Source organism: Hypanus sabinus, chromosome 6 (assembly GCF_030144855.1).
Source record: "Hypanus sabinus isolate sHypSab1 chromosome 6, sHypSab1.hap1, whole genome shotgun sequence".
Classification (NCBI taxonomy): Eukaryota; Metazoa; Chordata; class Chondrichthyes; order Myliobatiformes; family Dasyatidae; genus Hypanus; species Hypanus sabinus.
Genome location: NC_082711.1, coordinates 115,078,820 through 115,103,137, shown reverse-complemented (window position 1 = coordinate 115,103,137; position 24,318 = coordinate 115,078,820). Strand labels below are relative to the sequence as shown.

The 24,318-nt window shown below is 41.0% G+C and overlaps 1 protein-coding gene across 5 annotated transcripts in view; it reads left to right on the top strand.

Annotated features, from left to right (window-relative positions):
* Window positions 1-24,318, top strand: part of LOC132395769 (AT-rich interactive domain-containing protein 2-like) — a 334,560-nt gene that overhangs the window by 251,474 nt on the left and 58,768 nt on the right. For all 5 annotated transcript variants that reach the window (XM_059972775.1, XM_059972773.1, XM_059972776.1 and 2 more), the window contains one exon: window positions 17,430-17,526. In XM_059972775.1, the coding sequence (XP_059828758.1) occupies window positions 17,430-17,526 (97 nt within the window). The remainder of the gene's footprint in view (window positions 1-17,429; window positions 17,527-24,318) is intronic.

Below are 24,318 nucleotides of genomic sequence, written 5' to 3'. Positions count from 1 at the left end.
CTGGTAACTTCCCTGCCATTGATGTGAGACTCAGAATGACATGATGTTACAGAAGCATGGTGTAATTATCAATGGCTAAAAAGAAATGAGTAAAACTCTAGTGATGTTGTTGTGATGCAAACTACAAATGGTACTCACAGTCATGTACATTTGTAACCTTCTCATCCTATCATTTACAGCAGATTATAATATTTCATTGTTGTGTTTCAATAACTTGGAAACCTGTATGCATTTGTTCATTTGGGACACATTGTCTTAATGTGGAAAATCTTGAATGATAATTTCAATTAACGTATTCCAAATATATTTAACATCAAATAATGCACTATTTAGATATATGGAAATGCTAATAGCTTGCCATCTGGCTCACTGGACTCTATATCCTGTATTCCCCTTGAAGCTCACTGGGACCACATTTTCTGTACTCCTTTAAATTTACATCAGGTTCGCTAGAAAGTTTACTATGCTATTTACAGCATTTTGGAAAGAGAGAATTTAAAGTGTGTGTGGCCTAAGTCGGTTGTGGTCAACCATGGGTACTGCACCTCTGCAGCCTCTCCAGGGCACAAGCCAGGGCAGAACTGATATGGAGATCTGTCTGTTGCCCGTGCAGTGGGACCCCCTCTCCATGCTGATGACGGGTCCAAAGGAACGATGTAAGTCGATACGGTTTGGTACCAGCAACATCACAGGAGTTGCTGTGTCGGTGCTGGGTACTGCAGTCAGCCGCCTTCGGGACTCCAACTCCGGATTTCTCCTCGGGGTTTACTCCCAAAGCCTTTCCCATGAGCGGGTATAGCCGTAAGACAACGGAGGTTTGAAATCGGAGTTCTCCCTCTCCTAGATAAGCTACCATCTGTGGCAACCCACTTTCTACACAGGCGCACAAATAGCCAGTGCGTGGAGAGAGACTTTGGTAATGCACGTCTGATGTAATTTCCGCCCGGAGAGGGCGGGCTCTGGGGATTAGATGCCAGCGCCGTGAAGTTTGAATAAACTAGTCTCGAAATGACTTAACGACTGCGTGTCGTTATTTCAGCGATGTGTGTAGCACATCGCTACATTGGTGACCCCGACGGTCCAAACGGGATTTGGACCAAAGATGACTGACTTTTCATCTGTTCACGCAGTTTCGCTCAAACTGCCGACTTACTGGACGCTGCGACCACACGTGTGGTTTAGCCAAGCAGAAGCCCAGTTCCAGATTCGGCAGATCTCCTCTGATTCCATGCGTTACTACCACATGGTGAGCACCCTTGACCTGGAGACGGTCGCCCAGTTTGCGGATTTCATACAGTCGCCACCGGAAGAAGGCAAATATGAAGCATTCAAAGCGCTGCTCATTGAGACCTTTGGCCTCTCATGGCGTGAGCGGGGTGCCCGCCTGCTTCACCTGGACGGTTTGGGAGACAGACTGCCATCAGCACTGATGAACGAGATGCTGTCTCTGGCTGACGGACACAAGCCCTGCCTCATGTTCGAGCAAGCGTTCCTAGAGCAACTGCCCGAGGACATGCATCTGCTGCTGGCCGACGCAGATTTCAGCGACCCCCGGAAGGTGGTGGCCCAGGCAGACGTGCTATGGAAAGCCAAGTCCATCGGTCAGATTACCAGGCCACGCACCCAACAGCAGACCAGACCAGGCGCACACCACACAGAGGCAGGAGTGAGGAGGCCAGTGAACAGTGGTGTTTCTACCACCAGCGGTGGGGCACAAAAGCCCGCCGTTGTCGCCCGCCCTGCAAGGGTCAGGGCCAGCTGCCACTAATGACTATGGCGGCTGGCCACCAGGACAGCCTCTTGTACGTCTGGGACAAACAGTCGGGACGCCGCTTCTTGGTCAACACTGGAGCGGAAATCAGCATCTTGCCCCCGATGGGGTACGACACCTGCAACAGGAAGCTAGGACCCACCCTGAGGGCTGCAAACGGCAGCACGATACGGACCTACGACACCCGCACAGTGCAGCTGCAGTTCAGTGCCAGTCGGTTCACATGGGACTTCACACTGGCTGCCGTGGCCCAACCACTCCTGGGGGTGGACTTCTTGCGAGCTCACAGCCTGCTGGTCGACTTGCAACAGAAAAGACTGGTACATGCCGAGACTTTCCAGACATTCTCTCTGGGTGAAGCCAAGTTGCCGGCCCCACACCTGGACTCCATCATGCTGTCAGACAACAAATTCACCAGAATCCTGGCGGAATTTCCATTGATTCTGGCACCGCAGTTCACGGCAGCCATGCTCAGACACTGGGTACAGCACCACATCCAGACCCAGGGACCACCTCTCCACGCCTGCGCATAAACGCTCCCCATGGTAAAGCTCTGCCTGGCGAAGGAAGAGTTCAAGAGGTTGGAGGAATTGGGTATCGTACGGAGGTCCGACAGTCCATGGGCCTCTCCCCCCCCCCGCATATGGTGCCCAAAGCAGCCGGGGGTCAGAGACCATGCGGCGATTACCGCAGACTGAACGAGGCTACAACTCCAGACCGCTACCCCATGCTGCACATACAGGACTTTGCAGCAAACCTGCATGGGGCAGGGATCTTTTCCAAAGTAGACCTCGTCCGAGGATACCATCAAATCCCGGTGCACCCTGAAGACATCCCCAAAACAGCACTCATCACCCCCGTTCAGCCTGTTCGAGTTCCTCCGAATGCCGTTCGGCCTGAAGAATGCCGCACAGATGTTCCAGCGGCTAATGGATGCGGTGGGACGCGACCTGGACTTTGCGTTCATCTATTTGGATGACATCCTTATAGCCAGCAGTAGTCTTCAGGAGCATCTGGCCCACCTCCACCAGCTCTACTCCCGCCTGAGAGATTTCGGCCTCACAGTCAACCAGGCCAAGTGCCAGTTCGGTCTCGATACCATCGACTTCCTGGGCCAGAGGATTACCAAAGACTGGGCAACACCTCTGCCTGCCAAGGTAGATGCGATCTGCCACTTTGCCCAGCCCAACACGGTCAAAGGCCTGCAGGAGTTCATTGGTATGGTGAACTTCTACCACCGTTTCCTCCCCTCAGCAGCCCATATCATGCGCCCTTTGTACACCCTGATGTCGGGTAAAGGCAAGGACATTACTTGCGATGTGGAGGCCGCAGCCACTTTCGTTAAAGCCAAGGAAGCCTTGGCAGATGCCGCGATGCTGGTGCACCCCAGAACGGACGTTCCGACCACCCTCACGGTGGATGCATCCGACACAGCAGTCGGTGGGGTGCTGGAGCAGCTCATCAAGTGGCGCTGGCAACCCCTGGCATTCTTCAGCAAGCACCTACGACCACCCGAATTCAAGTACAGTGCTTTCGACCGGGAGCTGTTGGCACTGTATCTGGCAATCCGACATTTCAGGTACTTCTTAGAAGGCAGGCCGTCACCGTGTTCATGGACCACAAAACATTTGACCTTCATGTTCACGAAGGTGGCCGATCCCTGGTCAGCTCGCCAGCAGCGACATCTGTCCTGCATCTCCAAGTACACGACGGACATCCAGCATGTCTCGGGAAAGGACAACATCGTGGCAGACGCACTCTCCAGACCAGCTGTCCAGGCCCTGTCCCTGGGGGTGGACTATGCAGCACTGGCAGAGGCGCAGCAGGCAGACGACGAGATGCCCAGCCACAGGTTTGCAGCTGCAAGACTTTCTCGTAGGGCCAGGTGAGAGGACCCTCTTGTGCAACGTGGCTACCGGCCAACCTCGCCCCATCGTCCCGGCAGCCTGGAGGCAGCGAGTTTTCGACTCCATACACGGTTTGGTGCACCCATCTATCAGGACAACTGTCTGGCTGGTCTCCAGCAAGTTCGCATGGCACGGACTCCGCAAGCAGGTTAGTGAATGGGTCAGAACGTGTGCGCAGTGCCGAACAGCCAAGGTGCAGCGGCACATTAAAGCCCCGCCGCAGCAGTTCGAACCCACCCACCGGAGGTTCAACCACATTCATGTGGATATTGTGGGTCCCCTACCAGTGTCCTGCAGAGTGCTATACCTCCTAACTATGGTAGACTGGTTCACGAGGTGGCCAGAGGTGGTCCCGCTCACCGACACATCTGCCGATTCCTGCGCCCGAGCACTGATCGCAACCTGGGTAGCACGCTTCGGGGTACCGGCCCACATCACCTCCGACAGAGGCGCCCAGTTCATCTCCAGCCTGTTGGGAACGCAGCTACACCACACTACTGCCTACCACCCACAGTTGAACAAACTAGTGGAATGTTTCCACCATCACTTGAAGTCGGCTCTCATGGCCTGCCTGAGAGGACCTAACTGGGTGGAAGAGTTTCCCTGGGTCCTGCTTGGAATTCGCACAGCTCCCAAAGAGGATCTGCACGCCTCGTCGGCCGAGTTAGTGTACCAGGAGAATTCATAACAGCCCCAAGGGGGCAAGAGGAAGAACCCGCAGCAGTCCTGGACAGGCTACGTGAAAGGCTCGGCAACCTGGCCCCTGTACCAACTTCACAGTACGGACGGACCCTGACCCATGTACCCAAAGACGTGCAGAACTGTAAGTTTGTGTTTGTATGAAGGGGCGGACACTGGGCACCGCTACAGCGGCCGTACGAGGGGCAGTTCAAGGTGATCAACAACAACGGGTCCACGTTCTGGACATTGGGAGGAAAGAGGAGGTTTTCACGGTGGACCGACTCAAGCCAGCCCATGTGGACTTGATGCAGTCGGTTGAGGTTTAGGCACAGCGGTGCAGAGGCAGACCTCCCAAACAGAGGCTGATCCAGACTGTGGACATTGGGGGGTGTATTGCCGGTTCTGGGGGGTGGGTTATGTACTTTCTGCGCAGGCGAACCGGCTCACAAACAGCCAGTGCGCAGGGAGAGACTTTGGCAATGCACGTCTGATGTCATTTCCGCCCGGAGAGGGCGGGCACTAGGGATTAAATGCCAGCGCCGCGAAGTTTGAATAAACTAGTCTCGAAACGACTTACCGACTGCGTGTCGTTATTTCAGCGATGTGGCTACACATCTGTGGTTAATGAGCCCCATCTGCCTGGAATTTAATGTGTATTGTGTAAATAATAGAAATATCCAACTTGCCAAAAATTCTGCTAATGTGATGCCATGAAGTTTTCGAGAGATTTATGGAGTTTTACTGTGGAAAATTTGCTGCAACTTCTTTAAAATGCCAGAACATTGTTATTTCTTCAGACTGTCCTTCTATTTCTGACCAGAGAATTCTGATATAGTTTGAAGGCAGTGCCCAGAGGGGCAATCTGCAGTAATAGAGAAGAAAACAGTAAATTTTATGTTGTTAAAAGAATTTTATAAGAAGTACAGGTCTTTCAGCTCACCACATCTACTATCATGCCTATCCATAATACAGTGCCTATTAAAAAAATCAACCTCCCCCTTTGAAGTTTTCATGTTTTATTGTTTTACAACATTGAAACACTGCATTTAATTTGTCTTGTTTGACACTGATCAACAGAAAAGGGCTCTTTCCTGTCAGAGTGAAAAGGGATTGCTATAAAGTGATCTAAATTAATTTTCAATATAAAACACCAAATAATTGAAGGGTCTCGGCCCGAAACGTCGACATCGCTTCTCCCTATAGAAGCTGCCTAGCCTGCTGTGTTTTACCAGCATTTTGTGTATGTTGTTGTTGAAATAATTGATTGCATATGTATGCCACTTCCCCTTTAATATGACAGAAATGCACCCAATTGGTTTTAGAAGTCACATAGTTAGTTTAAAAAGATCACCGTGTACAGTCAAGGTGCTTCAATAGATTGTAGTAAAAATACACCTGTATCTGAGAGGTCCAACTGCTGGTGAGTCAGTGTACTGGCAAAAACTACACCAGGAAGACACAAGAACACTCCAAGCAACTCTGCGAAACGGTCATTGAGAAGCACAAGTCAGGAGATGGATACAAGAAAATTTCCAAGTCACTGAATGTCCCTTGGAGTACAGTTAAGTCAATCAACAAGAAATGGAAAGAATATGGCACAGCTGTTAATCTGCCTAGAGCAGGCCAAACTCAAAAACTGAGTGATCATTCAAGAAGAGGACTAGTGTGGAAGGCCACCAACTCTGACAAGTCTGAAGGAGCTTTAATGGCTGAGATGGGAGAGAGTGAGAATACGCCAAGTGTAGCCCGAGTACTTCACCAGTTGCAGCTTTATGGGAGAGCGACAAAAAGAAAGCTACTGTTGAAAAGAGGCTCACATGAAATCTCAACTAGAGTTTGCCAGAAGCATGTGAGAGACTCTGAAGTCAGCTGGAAGAAGGTTGGATGAAATCAAGATTGAGCTTTTTCACCATCAGACTAAATGCTATGTTTGGCACATCATCAAAAAAATGCCGTCACTGCTGTGAAGCATGGTGGAGGCTGCATTGTGCTGTGGGGAAGCTTCATTGCAACTGGCCCTGTCAGGCTTGTGAATGTAGAGGGTAAAATGAATGCAGCAAAATATAGGGAAATCCTAGAGGAAAAACAGTCTGCAAGAGAACTGAGACTTGGGAGAAGATTTGTTTTCCAGGAAGTCAATGACCCCAAGCATAATGCAAAAGTGACACAGGAATTGCTTAAAATCAACAAAGGTAATGTCCTGGACTGGGCAAATCAGAGTCCAGACCTTAACCCAATTGAGAAATTGTGGCTGGACTTGAAAATGGTTGTTCACTCAAGATCCCCATGCAATCTGACAGAGCTTGAGCGGTTTTGTAAAGAAAAATGGGGGAAAATGCTATGTCCAGATGTACAAAGTTAATTTAGCAATCTAACTACACAGACTCAAGTTTGTAATTGCTGCCAAAATTGCATCTACTAAATACTGATTTGAAAGGAGCGAATACTTATGCAATCAATATTTTGTGTTTTATATTTTTAATTAATTTAGATCACTTTGTAGTGATCTGTTTTCATTTTGATCATTGTCAAAAAAAGCCATATTAAATCCACTGTGATTCAATGTTATAAAACATGAAAACTTCCGGAGGTGGGGGGAGTGAATTCTTTTTATAGACACTGTACTCCCACTTGCCTGCATTAAACCCATTCCCTCAATCCCAAGTACCTGTACAGATGTCTTTTGAATTTATTATTTCTGTCTCCACTACCTCCTCTGGCACCTCATTTTAGACAATAACTACTTTGTGAAAGTACTAACCCCTCAGATTTTCTGTAAATCTCTTCATCACATTGCGTTTGTCTGAGTTACTTCCATCTGTTATAGCTATGCCCATGTTCCTGTTTGATCTGTAGCCTGTTCTGACCTCAGACAACCTTTTAAACTGTCCACTGTGCTATCAATTTCGGTGTCATCTGTAAACATGTTAATCATGCAACTTATATTCTCATCTGAATCATTAATACATTAATCAGTATCACAGCGGAAAAGGATCTGGGCAATTGTAGGGATGACACAGTGGACTGAAAAGCTTGAGTATGTAGATATTAAAGAGGGTATGCTGGAGCTTTTGAAAAGCATCCAGTTGGAAAGTCACTGGGACTGGACAAGATGTACCCCAGGCTACTGTGGGATGCAAGGGAGGAGATTGCTGAACCTCTGGCGATAGTCTTTGCATCATCAGTGGGGATGGGAGAGGTTCTAGAGGATTGGAGGGTTGTGGATGTTGTTCACTTATTCAAGAAAGGGAGCAGAGATAGCCCAGGAAATTATAGACCAGTGAGTCTTACCTCAGTGGTTGGTAAGTTGATGGAGAAGATCCTGAAAGGCAGGATGTATGAACATTTGGAGAGGCATAATATGATTAGGAATAGTCAGCATGGCTTTATCAAAGGCAGGTTGTACCTTATGTGCCTAATTTAATTTCTTGAGGATGTGACTAAACACGTTGATGAGGTTAGAGCAGAGGATGTAGTGTACATGGATTTCAGCAAGGCATTTGATAAGGTACCCCATGCAAGGCTTATCGAGAAATTAAGGAGGCATGGAATCCAAGGGGATATTGCTTTGTGGATCCAGAACTGTCTTGTCCATAGAAGGCAAAGCGTGGTTGTAGACAGGCCATATAGGAGGTCGGTGACCTGTGGTGTGCCTCAGGGATCTGTTTTGGGATTCCTACTCTTTGTGATTTTTATAAATCACCCTGGATGAGGATGTGGAGGGTTGGGTTAGTAAATTTGCTGATGACACAAAATTTGTCTTTTCTTTTTCAATCTTTTTATTGTTTCATATATAAAAAAAACATAACATAATAATGAATAGGTTATAAGTGCAATAAACTTGAAATTACATTAATAATAAGATAACAATATCCTATTAAAATATCAACAAAAAAAGTACATTAATTAATCAAGCCTATAATAATTATATATGAAAAAATAAAAATAATCATCAAAAGAAAAAAAATTAAAAAATACAAGAAAAAATATATATTGAGAAAAAAAACACTAAACTAAACAAACATGGGCAATAATAACAGTTCATATATATATATGATAGTGTCAAAAACTCCAGAACTCCATACCTGAACAAGAATAAGCAGAGAGAAGGTCTGGAAGAGGCCAAATTAATTCATATGAAAATGTCGAATGAACGCTCCCCAAGTTTCTTCAAATTTAATTGATGAGTCAAAAATAGTGCTTCTAATTTTTTCCAAGCTCAGATAAGAAATAGTTTGAGAGAGTCACTGAAAAGTGGTAGGAGGATTTACTTCTTTCCAATTTTGTAATATAGACCTTCTGGCCATTAATGTTACAAAAGCAATCATTCGTCTAATTGAAGGGGAAAACTGATTAAACTGATTACCATCCTCATTTGGTATACCAAAAATTGCAGTAATAAAATGAGGTTGTAAATCGATATTCCAAATTGAGGAAATGGTAGCAAATATGTCCTTCCAATAGTTATGTAAAGTGGGACATGACCAAAACATGTGGGTCAATGAAGCCACATCTGAATGACATCTGTCACATTGAGGGTTAATATGAGAATAGAATTGAGCAAGCTTATCTTTAGACATATGAGCTCTATGTACAATTTTAAATTGTATTAAAGCATGTTTAGCACATACAGAAGAAGAATTAACCATTTGTAAATTTTTTTCCCATTTTTCTGTTGATATATTATATTGAAGTTCTTTTTCCCATTCTTGTTTAATTCTACCTGATATTTCTGGTTGTATCTTCATAATCATATTATAAATAAAAGCCACTAATCCCTTCTGACAAGGATTTAAGGTAAAAATCAAATCTGAGAAATCCATTGAAGTTGAATTGGGGAAAGATGGTAGAACTTTATGTAAAAAATTTCTGATTTGTAAATATCTAAAAAAAATTAGATTTAGGTAACTTAAATTTGTTGGAAAGTTGGTCAAAAGACATCAAACTACCTTCAAAAAAAAGATCATGAAAACATTTTATACCTTTCCTTTTCCATATGCTAAAAGCTTGATCTGTCAAAGAAGGTTTGAAAAAAAAATAAGTAAAATAGGGCTATCAAGAACAAAGTTTTTCAGAGTAAAAAACTTACGAAATTGAAACCAAATTCGTAATGTATGTTTGACAACAGGATTGGATATCTGTTTATTGAATTTAACTAAATCAGCAGGAAGAGAAGAACCAAGAACGGAGAATAGAGAATATCCCTGTGCCTCATTGCATTCTAAATTTACCCACTGTGGGCACAATGGTGAATCCAAATCTAATTTCCAATATATTAGGTTACAAATATTATTCGCCCAATAGTAAAATCTAAAGTTAGGTAAAGCTAAACCACCATCTTTTTTAGATTTTTGTAATTGCCTTTTACTTAACCTAGGATTTTTATTTTGCCACACAAATGAGGAAATTTTTGAATCAATGTTATCAAAAAAAGATTTAGGAATAAAAATTGATAAAGCTTGAAATAAATATAAAAATTTCGGTAAAATCATCATTTTAATAGCATTAATCCAACCAACTAATGATAAGGGTAGGGGAGACCATCTTGTAGTAAGTTGTTGAATTTGATGGAGCATAGGTAAAAAATTCAGTCTAAATAAATCTTTATATTTCTTGGTAATTTTTATACCTAAATAGATAAAGTTATCAGTAACAACTTTAAATGGTATCCTGTCATTCAATAAAGTTTGCGCGTTTAAAGGGAATAAATCACTCTTATCCAAGTTTAGTTTATAACCAGAAAAACGACCAAATTGAGCCAACAAGGATAAAATAGCGGGAATAGACCTGTCAGGATCAGAAATATATAACTTAAAGTGATAACTTGTATAACTTCTCATTACGGGTAATACCAAAAATATTAGGAGATTCACGAATAGCAATGGCTAAAGGTTCTAAGGCAATATTAAATAATAAAGGACTTAAAGGACAACCTTGTCTCGTACCACGAGATAATTGAAAAAAAGAGGATCTGTAATTATTTGTAAGAACAGAAGCAACAGGTTTATAATATATTAGTTTGATCCATGATATAAAATTAGGACTAAAATTAAAATATCTCAAAGAGTTAAATAAGTATGTCCATTCAACTCTATCAAAAGCTTTTTCAGCATCTAATGAAATAACACATTCTGGGATTATGGGTGATGGAGTATAAATTATATTAATCAATTTTCTAACATTAAAAAAGGAATACTGATTCCTGATAAAACCAGTTTGGTCTTCTGAAATAATCCGTGATAGTACCTTTTCTAATCTAATGGCTAACATTTTTGTAAGAATCTTAGAGTCTACATTTAATAGTGATATAGGGCGATAAGATGCACATAAAGTAGGATCCTTATCTTTTTTAAGAATTAGAGAGATTGTAGCTTCATAAAAAGATTGAGGTAATCTCTTCTTAGCAAATACATCATTAAAGATTTCACATAACCAAGGGGAAAGCAAAGAAGAAAAAGTTTTAAAAAATTCTATAATATAACCATCAGGACCAGGAGCTTTCCCTGAATTCATTGATGAGATAGCCTCTCCTATTTCGGCCATAGAGATAGGAGCATCGAACAAGCTACGATCTTCATCTGTCAGTTTGGGAATATTCAAATTGTTAAAAAAATTATCCATCATGGACAGATCGCCATCAAATTTTGATTGATATAAAGATTTATAAAAATCTTGAAAAGTGTTATTGATTTCTTTATGATCAGTAGTTAGATTACCGTCTTGTTTACAAATTTTAATAATTTGTCGCTTAGTCGAAATAGCTTTTAATTGATTAGCTAACAGTTTACCAGTTCGATCACTATGGATATAAAATTGAGCCCTGGTCCTAATTAATTGATTCTCAATTGAAGAAGATAATAATAAGCTATGCTCCATTTGAAGCTCAACTCTCTTCTTATAAAGTTCTTTGGTAGGAGTCACGGAATAAATCTTATCAATTTCTTTAATTTTATCCACTAATAAAGCAATATCTAAATATCTTTGTTTTCTTTTACCAACGGAATATGAGATAATTTGTCCACGGATAAAAGCCTTAAAAGAGTCCCAAAGTATTCCTCTGTCAATCTCTTCAGTATAGTTTGTTGAGAAAAACAAGTCAATTTGCTGTTTTATGTAGGTGATAAATTCTGGATCTTGAAGCAAAGTAACGTTAAGTCTCCAAGATCTAGTATTATTGGAAAAGTCCGAAATCTTGATAGATAACTTCAAAGGTGCATGATCTGAAATAGTAATAGAATCATATTTACAATCAGTAACATCCGTTAATAAACGATGATCAATAAGGAAATAATCAATTCTAGAATAACTGTGATATACATGTGGGGAAAAAAAATGAAAATTCTTTATCTTTAGGGTTCAAAAACCGCCATATTTCAGTAATTCCCGAATCAACCATAAAAGAATTAATAAGTAAGGCTGATCTATTCGGGAGAATTCAGATAGATTTAGATCTATCCTTCAAAGGATTCAGACAACAATTGAAATCTCCACCCATTATCAACATGAATTCATTTAGATTAGGAAGGGAAGTAAATAAACGTTTAAAAAATTCAGGGCAGTCAAAGTTTGGAGCATAAATATTAACTGGAACCACTTTTCGATTAAAAAGTGAACCAGTTATCAACAAAAATCTGCCCTGTGGATCAGAAATAATTTCATGATGTGTAAACGAAATTGAGGGGTCTATAAAAATAGACACACCCCTAATTTTGGCGGTACAATTCGAGTGAAATTGTTGACCCTTCCAGAACCTAAAAAAACGTTGATTATCCTCCCTCCTAATATGGGTCTCCTGTGCAAAAATAATATTAGCGTTTAGTCTATGGAATACTTTAAATATTTTTTTACGTTTAATCGGATGATTTAAACCATTAGTATTCCAAGAGATAAAGTTAATAGACATATCCATCATGTCAATATTAGTTGTGTATATCATAAAGGGTTAAAAAGACACATAACCCATAATTCAGGAAGAAGGAAAAATGATTCAGGAGCAACCGGAGAACATGACACCTCAACAATATTAATAATTTAAAGTCGGCCCATAAACTAAAAGCAAAAAGATAAAAAGCAAAAGCGTGAAAAAAGATCCCTACCCCCCTCCCCCAACCCCTTGAAAAAGAGCCAAGCGGCAGACGCACAAACTAATACTAATATTACCCCCATTTTCAAGATGGCAACTTCATGAAAAGAAAGAAAAGAGAAACTATATAACACCCAGATATAAATCCAGGGTTGTAAAAAGAAAGAATATATATCAATCAAAATGAAAAAATAATATAAAAAAGCAAAAAATCATTAATAAAAAAAGGATAACCATTGAAGTTTAAAGTAGTGTAATATGCCTTTTAAAAAAAGATTCCATATTCAAATATAAGAAAATGACGTTTCAAAAACAGAGACTTATGGGAAGAAGAAACGACATTTTGAAAAGACCATATTACAGAATATAAATGTAAATTCGCCAATCTTTTTTTTTAAAAAAAAGGTCATCAAAATAAGATTAAAAAAGGATTCAATAACCACTACAATATATATAAAAAAAAAGGTCCAAAAATTCAAGACATTCGTCCCATTCTCAAATACAGGCAAATAAACGCTTACGGAAAGCAAAGTCTTATGGGAAAAAGAAACAACATCTTAAAAAATAAATCATTATTACAAAATCTTAACATGTATAACCAATCCAGAGGGAAAAAAAACTTAATTAAAAAAAACATTATAGTAAAATTAAAAGAGCATCTGTAAATCATGATAATAAAAAAAAAACCAGGTCTACAGACCAAAGTAAAAAGCTATACCGCAGCTTCATAAGTTAAAGCCTAAAAGCGGAATGGCGTATTCTTCAACATAACACATAGTTCAACTTGTACTAGAAGACCGATATTCTTCAACGAATTTCTTCGCTTCTTCCGGAGTATTAAAGAAGCGCTGACTGTCATCACTCAACGTAATTCTGAGATTCGCTGGGTATCTTAAAGCTTGTTTAAGTCCAGTCGAATGAATCTCTGCCATCACCGGTTTAAAAGCGATTCTCGCCCTCATCACCTCGAATGTGTAATCCTCAACAATACGAAAGTTGTTGCTTCTGTGAGAAATCATACCTTTCTGACGAGCTAATCGAATTAAAAGCTCTTTCTCCCGAGGATAATGGAGACGGACAATCACAGCTCGTGGCTTGTCTCTCGCAGCCGAAAATCTCGAAACTCTTTGGGCACGGTCAATAGTAGGTTTAACCCGCAAAGCGTCCTCGCCAAAAATTTCCCACAAAAAGTTAGAGAAATATTCAGTTAAGTCACCAGACTCAACATTTTCGGGAAATCCAATAATACGCAAGTTCTGTCTGCGAGATGGGTTTTCAAGATCGGTGATCTTAAACTTATTCTGCTCCACTATTTTAGCGATCGATCGTACCTTCTTCTCCAAAGTTTCGATTGTACGTATTTTTTCACAAATTTCTTGTCAAGAGCCGCAAACTTTTCTTCATGCCGTTCAATATCTGCTGCCAGCGATTGAAGCTTGGTATCAAATGATCTAATTGCTTCTTCAAGCTCAGACATTTTCACAGTAAGTTTATTTTCCAGACTTGCAAGTTTAGTATCCAGAAGACTGGAGATTGCATCGAGAGATATAGGGTCTTTAGACGATTTCTTAGGTACAGACATTTTAAGTTTGAAAAAATTAAATCAAGTATTATTTTAAAAAAGAAATAAATCGTAAATATCAACCCATGTAGTTAAGAATGAAAAGATTTGATTAAAGGGTGATTATAGCTTAAAAAATGAAGAGCGCCTAAAAGGCAGATGTCTACGTCGCCATCTTGAAACTCCACCCCGACACAAAATTTGGGGGTGTTGTGGATAGTGTGGAGGGCTGTCAGAGGTTACAGTGGGACATTGATAGGATGTAAAACTGGGCTGAGAGGTGGCAGATGTTCAACCCAGGTAAGTGTGAGGTGGTTCATTTTGGTAGGTCAAATATGATGGCAGAATATAGTAGTATTAATAGTAAGACTTGACAATGTGGGGGATCAGAGGGATCTTGGGATCTGAGTCCATAGGACGCTCAAAGCAGCTGCGCAGGTTGACTCTGTGGTTAAGAAGGCATACGGTATATTGGCCTTTATCAAATGTGGGATGGAGTTGAAGAGCTGAGAGGTAACGTTACAGCTATATAGGATCCTGGTCAAACCCCGCTTGGAGTACTGTGCTCAGTTCTGGTCGCCTCATTCATGTGGAAGCCATAGAAAGGATGCAGAGGAGATTTACAAGGATGTTGCCAGGATTGGAGAGCATGCCTTATGAGAATAGGTTGAGTGAACTCGGCCTTTTCTCTTTGGAGAGATGGAGGATGAGAAGTGACTTAATAGAGGTGTACAAGATAATGAGAGGCATTGATCGTGTGGATAGTCAGAGGCTTTTCCTCAGGGTTGAAATAGTTAGCACAAGAGGGCATAGTTTTAAGGTGCTTGGAAGTAGGTACAGAGGAGATGTCAGGGGAAAGTTTTTTATACAGAGAGTGGTGAGTGTGGAATGAGTTGCCAATGACGGTGGTGGAGATGAATATGGTAGGGTCTTTTAAGAGACTCCTGGATAGGTAGATGGTGCTTAGAAAAATAGAGGGCTATTGTTAACCCTAGGTAATATCTAAGGTAAGGACATGTTTGGCACAGCTTTGTGGGAACTTTATTAGGTGCCTCCTGTACCTAATACAGTGGTCATTGACTATATTTGTGGTCTTCTGCTATAGCCCATGCATTTTAAGATTATATGTGCTGTGCATTTAGAGATGCTCTTCTGCACACTGCTGTGTAACAGGTGGTTATTTGAATTACTGTTGCCTGTCAGCTTGAACCAGTCTGGCCATTCTCCTCTGAGCTCTCTCATTAACAAGGTAATTTTGGTCTCAGATCTGCTGCTCACTGGATGTTTTTTGTTTTTGCACCATCCTTGTAAACTCTGGAAACTGCTGTGTGTGAAAATCCTAGAAGATCAACGGTTTCTGAGAGACTCAAACCACCCTGTTTGCACCAACAGTCATTTCATGGGCAAAGTCACTTACATCATATTTCTTCCTCATTTTGATGCTTGGTCTGAGCAACTGAACGTCTTGACCGGTCTGCATACTTTTATGCATTGAGTTGCTGCTACAGGATTGGCTGATTGGATATTTGCATTGATAAACATGTACAGGTATACCTAATAAAGTGGCCACCGAACATATATAACAAACAACAACTGATCCAGAATCAGTCCCTGTGACACCACTGGTCACAGGTCTCTAATCTGAAAAACAGTTGCCGCCAACACAAGAAAATCTACAGATGCTGGAAATCCAAATCAACACACACAAAATGCTGGAGGAACTCGGCAGACCTGACAGCATCTAGGGAAAAGTAAGCAGTTGACGTTTCAGGCCGAGACCTTTCATCAGGATTGGGAATAAAAGATGGGAAGTCAGAGTGAATAGTTGGGGGGGGCAGGGGATACCACCCTTTGCCTCGTACTACCGTCTTGATATTTCCATTCAATTAGTTAGCTTACTCTGGATCCCTCATGATCTAATCATCTAACCTTCAAGACCACCAGCCTATCATGAGGAATTTTGTCAACATCTTGCTAAAATCCATGTCAATAATGTCACCCAGCATGCCTTCATCAGTTCTCTTTAAATAAAAACTCAGATTTGTGGGACATGATTCCCCGTGAACAAAGCCATCTAAGCAATCCAAACAAAGAATTTAAGCAATTCTTTCCAAATGCAAATAATTCCCGTCTTTAGAATCCCTTCCAATTATTTTTCCATTGCTTATGCTGCAAGGCACACTAGATTCTTAGAGCTCTGCTGCCCTCCTTAAATAAAAACACATTATCTATCATTGCAAACATGAGGAAATCTGCAGACGCTGGAAATTCAAACAACACCCACAAAATGCTGCTGGAACACAGCAGGCCAGGCAGCATCTATAAGGAGAAGCACTGTCGACGTTTCGGGCCAAGACCCTTCATCAGGACTAACTGAAAGGAAAGATAGTAAGAGATTTGAAAGTAGATCTTTTACCAGTTCCTGACTGATGCCATCAAAACTGGCCTTCCACTAATTTAGAATTTTAATACGGACCAGTCCTATTTCTTTCCAAACCTTTCTTGAAATGCATAAAATTATGGTTAATTGTCCTAAAGTTTCCTCCTATTGACACATCTCCACTTGCCCAGCCTTATTTCCCAAGCGTGTTGTCCCGTCACTATTATGTCCATCCGTATATTGCTTCAGAAAGCTTCCTGAACACATTTAACAAATTCTGCCCCAACTAATCCTGGAGCATAGAGGTAGTACCAGTCAATATTAGGGGACTTAAAATGACCTGCTATTACAACCTTATTATTCCTCTGTCTATATGTGACTTCCTGACATATTTGCCCTTTTACTTCCCTCGATTGGGGGATTGCCAAAGTGTTTACCTCTTTCTTATTTCTAAATTCTACCCATCTGGCCTCTCTGGATGTTTCTCTGGGAATATCTTCTCTACATACGACTGTGATGTCCTGTCTGTCTTTTGGACAATTTTTCTGCAATAGTTGTAATATCACAATCAACGTGCTGATCCAGGCCCTGAGTTCATCTGACTGACCTGCAAAGCAAATGCAGCTTTAGTTTCTCAGACCTTCCTTCCACACTGGCTGACCTGATCTGCCCACTGGATTTAAGAGCTTTTATCTGTATACTTTATCTTGCTCATGTGCTACTTTGGGGTCCCACCTCCCTGCCGCACCCACCCTCCACCATCTAGTTTGCCAGGTAGCCTCAAAAGGAGGCCCACAACATCAGTGATATTTTTACACTTCGCACTTAACAGCGCATAAAGTTACTTGCAACATTGCAGGTAAGGGAGCTTTGTAGTGTGGAGTCCATTTGATCAGACATGTGATATGAACTCCTTTAACTTAAAACAATGTAATTTGCTTTGGTCGACTCAATCAATATGCGTATCTTGTAGTTTGCTATCATACTGCAAGACTTAGTTTGATCAGTTGAGCTTTCAAGATTCTCATGTTTATTTTTCTTTTCAGCTCCAGCTGGATCCCATAGACTTCCAGAGTACCCAGCTGATTTTTCACACCATTACAAAATGCATTCACTCTTCAGACAAGTGGTTTCGAATTCGAGGTACGTCTGCTATTTACTGCCTGCCACCTTTCCTCCCTTAGAATCAAAATTGTGATCATTATCACTGATAAATGTCAAGGAATTTTTTGATTTGTGGCAGTAATATAGTGCAAGACATAAAAAATTACTACGCAACAATAATGACTAAACTGAATAGTACATAAATAGAGCAAAATAATGAGGTAGTATTCATTGGTTCATGTACCATTCAGAATCTGATGGTGGAGGGGAAGAAGTGTTGATTGTGTGTCCTCAAGCTTCTGTGCCTTCTCCTTGATGGTAGTAATGAGAAGAAGACATGAGCGAGTTGATGAGGGTCATCTATCTGACTCCCTCAGTCTTGGCCTTGCTGCTTTCTTCCCCTCTTGTCTTCTCACAGTTTTGCTGCCTGCCTTCCTCCCTGTCTCTCCAACGATTGGTGGACATGCAGTGAAGTTAATTGTACATGGGACAAATGTATACTTCTAAATGAGCAACCCTTTACATTGTCAAATGATTGCTACTTACGGTCATGTTCGAAAGTTTATTCTCTGCCTTCCATAAGTTAATACCAACTTATTAGGGCGACATGATAATGCAGTGGTTAGCACAACACTTTACAATACAGCTGACCTGGGTTCAATTCCCACCGCTATCTGTAAGGAGTTTGTATGGCCTTCCTGTGACAGCATGGGTTTCTTCCAGGTGCTCCGGTTTCCTCTCTCAGTCCAAAGACCTACCGATTGGTAGGTTAATAGGTCATTGTAAATTTCCATGTGATTAGACTAGGATTAAATTGGAGTTTGTTGGACTGCGTGGCTCTAAGGGCTAGAACAGCCTATCCTACACTGTATCTTAAAAACAAAAAGAAAACTTATTTTGCTATCCATTGGACTCCAACAATAAAGGTTCATGATGTCTTGGAAAATTTGGGTCTCTTCCTATGTCTCAGGAGGCATCTCTGAACAAAGGTAGGTGTTGATGAGATAAAGCATTCAATGGAAATTCCTTCATCTTCAGTACCAACTTTTAGCTTCTGCAGCATAGGTTGTTGACGATCTAGACCTCAGACCCAGTATAGGTGCAATAGCTTACTAAACAAGTGTTTCCCCTATGTTTCTGAGACTTAGACAAGCACCGTCATCAACATCATCTGAGCAAAATCCACAGGGATGAAGAGACCATTTGAATGAATGATACCAAATTGCCATAACAGATACAGTGCATATAAAAAGTATTTTCTCCAACCCCAGAAGTTTTCAGGTTTTGTAACTGAATCATAGTGGATTTAATTTGGCTTTTAACACTGATCAACAGAAAAAAACTCTTCTTTGTCAAAATGAAAACAGATTTCTACCAAGTGATCTAAATTAATTACAATTATTAAAAAAATTGATTGCCTAAGTATTCACTTGCTTTAATTAGACACACCAAATTATCCCTAATGCACTCAGTTGGTTTTAGAAGTCACGTCATTAAGTAAATGAAGATCGCCGTGAACAGTCAAGGTACTTCCAATTACCTGTAGTAAAACTGCACCTGTAACTGGAAGATCTAACTGCTGGTGAGTTAGTATACTGGCAAACCTACACCATGAAGAGAAAAGAACACTCCAAGCAACTCCACAAGAAGGTTATTGAAAAGCACAATGCAGGAGATAGATACAAGAAAATTTCTGAGTCACTGAAAATCCCTTGGCGTACAGTTAAGTCAATCAACAAGAAATGGAAAGAATATGACATTGTTGTAAATCTGCCTAGAGCACGCCGTCCTCAAAAACTGACTGACTGACCATGCAAGAAGGGGAGAGTGGCAAAGCCACTGTTGGGGAAAAAAAAAACTTGCATGAAATCTCAGCTTGAGTTTGCTACAAGGCACGTGGAGATTCTGAAGTCAGCTGGAATAAGGTTCCACGGTCTGATGAAACCAAAATTGAGCCTTTTTGCCATCAGACTAAACACTATGTTTTGCGTAAGCCAAATACCACACATAATCAAAAACACACCATCCTTACCGTGAAGCATGGTGGTGGCTACATTATGCTGTGGGGATGCTTCACTGCAGCAGGCCCCGGAAGGCTTGTGAAGGTAGAAAGTAAAGTGAATGCAGCAAAATATAGGGAATTCCTGGAGGAAGGCCTGATGCAGTCTGCAAAAGAACTGCAACTTGGGAGATTTATTTTCCAGCAAGAGAATGACCCCAAGCATAAAGCCAAAACTACACAGGAATGGCTTAAAAACAACAAAGTTAATGTCCTGGAGTGGCCAAGTCAGAATCCAGACCTCAATTCAATTAAGAATTTGTGATTGGACTTAAAAGAAGCTGTTCACTCATGATCCTCATGAAATCTGACAGAGCTTGAGCTGTTTTGTAAAGAAGAATGGGGAGAAATTGCAGTGTCTAGATGTGCAAAGCTGATAGAAACCTATCCACATAAACTCAAGACCGTAATTGCCGCCAAAGGTGCTTCTACTAAATACTGACTTAGAAGGGGTGTATACTGTGCTTTGCTGGTCTCCTGGCCTCATGATAATTTTTGACCATTGTTCTACATGTCTTGCAACTGGCAACCATGCTCTTCGTATTACTATAGCAATCCCAAAACCATTTTCTACTCTGTAGATCAGTATTACCAATTGATATAATAAACCATTATTCTGGAAAAATGAGCTTTTTTTTATTCCTGAAGAAGTTTTCTCTAACAAATGTTAACTTTTTCTTCCAATTGCTATGTTATCTTACAAAACCTTCTGTGTTTTGTAAGAAAAATCTTTTTGGGATGTCTGTGAACAAGCTCTCTTGAAATATCTTACCAGCAGCATTTACAACCCCTTAGCTGGTGTTTCATAAGAATCGGGACTATGGATAGACCAGTTTGCACCTCTCCCATTCAACAAGACCTTAGTTAGTCTACCTCTGTGACACCTCCCTGCACTACTGCGTTTTCCTTGTTTCACAAGCACCCAGAATCTATAGACCTCTTGTTTTGAATGAGCATCAACATATGAATTAGGGAACTCCAAAGATTCACAATTATTTTTTTTTATTTCAGTCCTAAATGGATTTCCTCCTTTACTGGCACAGTGATCCTTGGTTCAAGACCTCTTGGCTAGCAAACACTGCCTTGCATCCGCACTGTATGAATCACAGAATACTGTGAAGGCTATTTCTAATTTTTGTTTAACTTTAGACACAAATTAATATTCCACTTAGAACAATTGAATCCCATGTTAGAATTATGACTTGCATATGATAGATTTGTATCATCCAAGCTTTACTCTTCACCTTCTGTGGAAATCCAGTAACTAAGATGCTAAGTCATGTGTTGTAGTTTCACACTTAAACATTTAAATTTTGAGCGATTGGGAAAGAGCAGATCAAATTTGCTCCTTCCACCTCATCTGAATGCTGCTTGCTTGATTTGTAAGAAGTAACAACTACTTGCACTCCCAGGAAGTTCATTCCGTAAATGAAGTTGTCAGAGTGTGATTCGAGGGTAGTGAGGATTGAACTAGATTTAAAATGGTATGGAAGTCAGAAGCTCAACTGTACAGAATCACAGGCACTCAGCAGGATGTGATAAAGCTTTAACTGTTGAAAGAAAATTTTTTAGGAAGAGGCATGTTGACTGAAGGATCAGCAGTTTCTGGTGAAGCAGGAGTAATAGATATCTCTAATAGATGACGGAAGGTTGTGTGAAGGAGTAAAGTCTAGATGAAGTCACAGCTGTAGGAAGAAAATAACTTGTGACTGCAACTGGCCTTGCTGCTCTGCTCCTTGGATCTGCAGTGACAGTGATGGTTGATAGGATTCGCGGCTTTGAACAGAGAAAGTTATGTTAATGGTAAATTGCTTAGCTTTATGACCAATTTAGCAGCAGGGTAAAAGTGCAATGAATTAAAAGGTTAGCACTTCACCTTGGGTACAGTAAAACCTAAAACATGTCTTAAGCACTGACACTGATATAGAAAATGTATTCACAAGTACTGATTGTGTATCCAATATCTTTGTTATTTGTGACATTGGGCTCTATACTACACATTTACCTCAACCCTTACATCTTTCAACAGCTTAGAGTGCCCGACACTGGGCAAGAGCTGCGCTATAATTTTCTTAAAGCCATTAATTTATTGTATTAAAATATTTTCTCTTTTTCTCATCTGATAAATAGTTCTGATTTGTACAGGAGGGTGCTGGATTTGAAGTTAGTAAGATAATCCCTTCTGGGTTAGATCCTGTGTTGCTCATCTTAGCATGATTACATAACCTAAAAGTGAGATTCGTTTGCAAGAATTTCAGGCTATGTGCAGTTGAGGGAGGAAAATGAGGCAATTGCTATACTAGTAAATTTTGGCTCAGTCCAAATATGTTTCGATGCCAACTTTAATAGAAAGGTAGCAATGTAATTTTTAAATTCAGTATACATATGCTACACATAGTCATAGAGTTGTACAGCACAAAATAGCCCAGTACTGCTTACCTATGTTAACTCTATTTGCTTCCATTTTAGAGTATACCTCTACTCCTTTCCTATCCAATGTGCCTGTCCAAATGCTTTTTAAATATTGTATGTGCTTCTACTACTACATATGGTAGTTTGTTACATATAACCATCACTCAGTGTGGAAAAATGTGCCCCTCTCAGCTCGCCGTTAAATTCTTCAGTTTCACCTTAAGCTTATCTTCTCTCGTTCTGGACTTCCCCATTGGGGCAAAAATATCTACCCTATTTATACCCCTCATGATCTTATAACCCTCTGCAAGGTCATCCCACAGCCTCATGTGTTCCAATTTAAATAAATTTGATCTATCAAATCTCTCCTTATAAGTAAAGCCTTACACTCTAGGCAGCATCCTGCTGAATCTCTTTTAAATTCTTTCTAATTCTCCACAACCTTCCTGTAGTGTGCTGACCAGAACTGTCATAATATTCCAAGTGTGACCTGACCAACATTTTGTACAGCTGCAACATGACATCCCAACTATTGTACTCAAAGCCTCAGCACTCCGTAAGTTTCCTTCACTACCTTAACCAGCTGTGTCGTCATTTTCAGAGAACTATAAGTTTATACCCAGCATCCCTCTATATATCAGCACTCCTGAGGTTCCTTCGTTTACTGAATATGCCTGATTAGTATATGACTCTCCAAAGTGCATTACTTAACATTTGTCAGGATGAAATTTCATCTGCCACTGCTCTGCCTAATTTTCCATTTGATCTTTGTCCTTCTGTTATCTTTCATTATCTTCTTTACTTTCCTTCACCCCTGTTTATTCCATCAGCAAACTTGCTCAGCCACAGTGGTCCAAGTACCAATACTTGCAGTAATCCACTGGTTACAGACCTTCGGTCATAAAACACCCATTGATCAGTACCTCTGCCTCCTGCTATTAAGCCAATTTTGGACCGAGTTTGCAAATACAACGTTAATCCCACATGCCTTAAGCTTCTGGACTGGTTTACCATGTGGGGCATTGTCAAAAATACTGATAAGGCCATGTGTAAGCCACGTCTTAAACTCTGCTACCTTCTTAGTTACCTCCTCAAAAAAAAAGCTTGGTAAGGTCCCCCCCACACTAACTATGTTGACACCTAATCAGTTTCTAAATTTCAAAGTGTCCTGTAGATTTTTTTTTCCCCAATAATTTCCCCACTATTGATGTAAGGCTGAATTGCATAGGTTTTTGGCTTATCTTTATTGCTCTTTTTGTATATGTGAATAACATTAACTATTTTCCAGCCTTGTATCTCTCACCTGGCTAACAAAATTGCAGAAATCTCCATTGGAATTCCAACAATGGCCCTCCTTGCTTCTCAGGCCTGAGAGATTAATCCACCTTCACGTCTGCCAGCATCTGTCAGTTCTTTCTGTTATCCAGAATATCAGCATACCCTCTGCTCTAACTCTCCATTCTCCGTATCCTCCTCCCTGGTGTTGACTGGTGAGAAGTGTTCATTTAATACCAGACTTGTATCCCCTGAATGATTTTGCTTTTGGTGCCTGAGAGGGTCTAGCTACCTTCTTGCTTCTAATGTACTTATTACGCAGTTTTGGGATTCTCCTTAATCCTGCTTAATAAGGCTAATTCCGCTGTACCATTGAGAGCATACTCACCAACTGCATCTCAGTGTGGTATGGCAATTGTCCCGTATCAGACTGCAATGCACTCCAGCGGGTGGTGAAGACTGCCCAGCGGATTAACGGCACCCAATTGCCCACCATTGAGAACATCTACCATAAACGCTGCCTGGGCAGAGCGAAAAGCATTATCAAGGATGCATCTCACCCTAACCAAGGACTTTCTGTTCTCCTCCCATCCGGTAGGCGCTACAGGAGTCTCTGCTCCCACACTAGCAGGCACAGGAAGAGCTTCTTCCCTGAGGCTGTGACCCTGCTGAATCTCACATCACAGCGCTAAGCAGTATTGCACCCATATCGTACTGTCTCAGTACTTTTATATTTGTGTGCTGTAGCACTTACTTTTTATTCGCAGTTATTTTGTAAATAATACTATTTTTTGCATTTCTGGTTAGATGCTAACTGCATTTCATTTGGCTTTGTATTTGTGCTCGGCACAGTGACAATAAAGTGAGTCTAATCTAATCCACATCCTTTTTTTTCTCTTACCTAATTTAAGTTCTCCTCTATACCCTCAGTAAAACTCAAAGAACTCACTCAAAACTTGACTTATCCTTTCTTATTTCTAATCCAATTTGCAGATTATCTCAAGCCAAATCTCCTTTATTATTATTAAAGTTCTTAATTATTAAATACTTTGTTTGTCTTTAAGCAGAAATAATCCTCTAGCTAT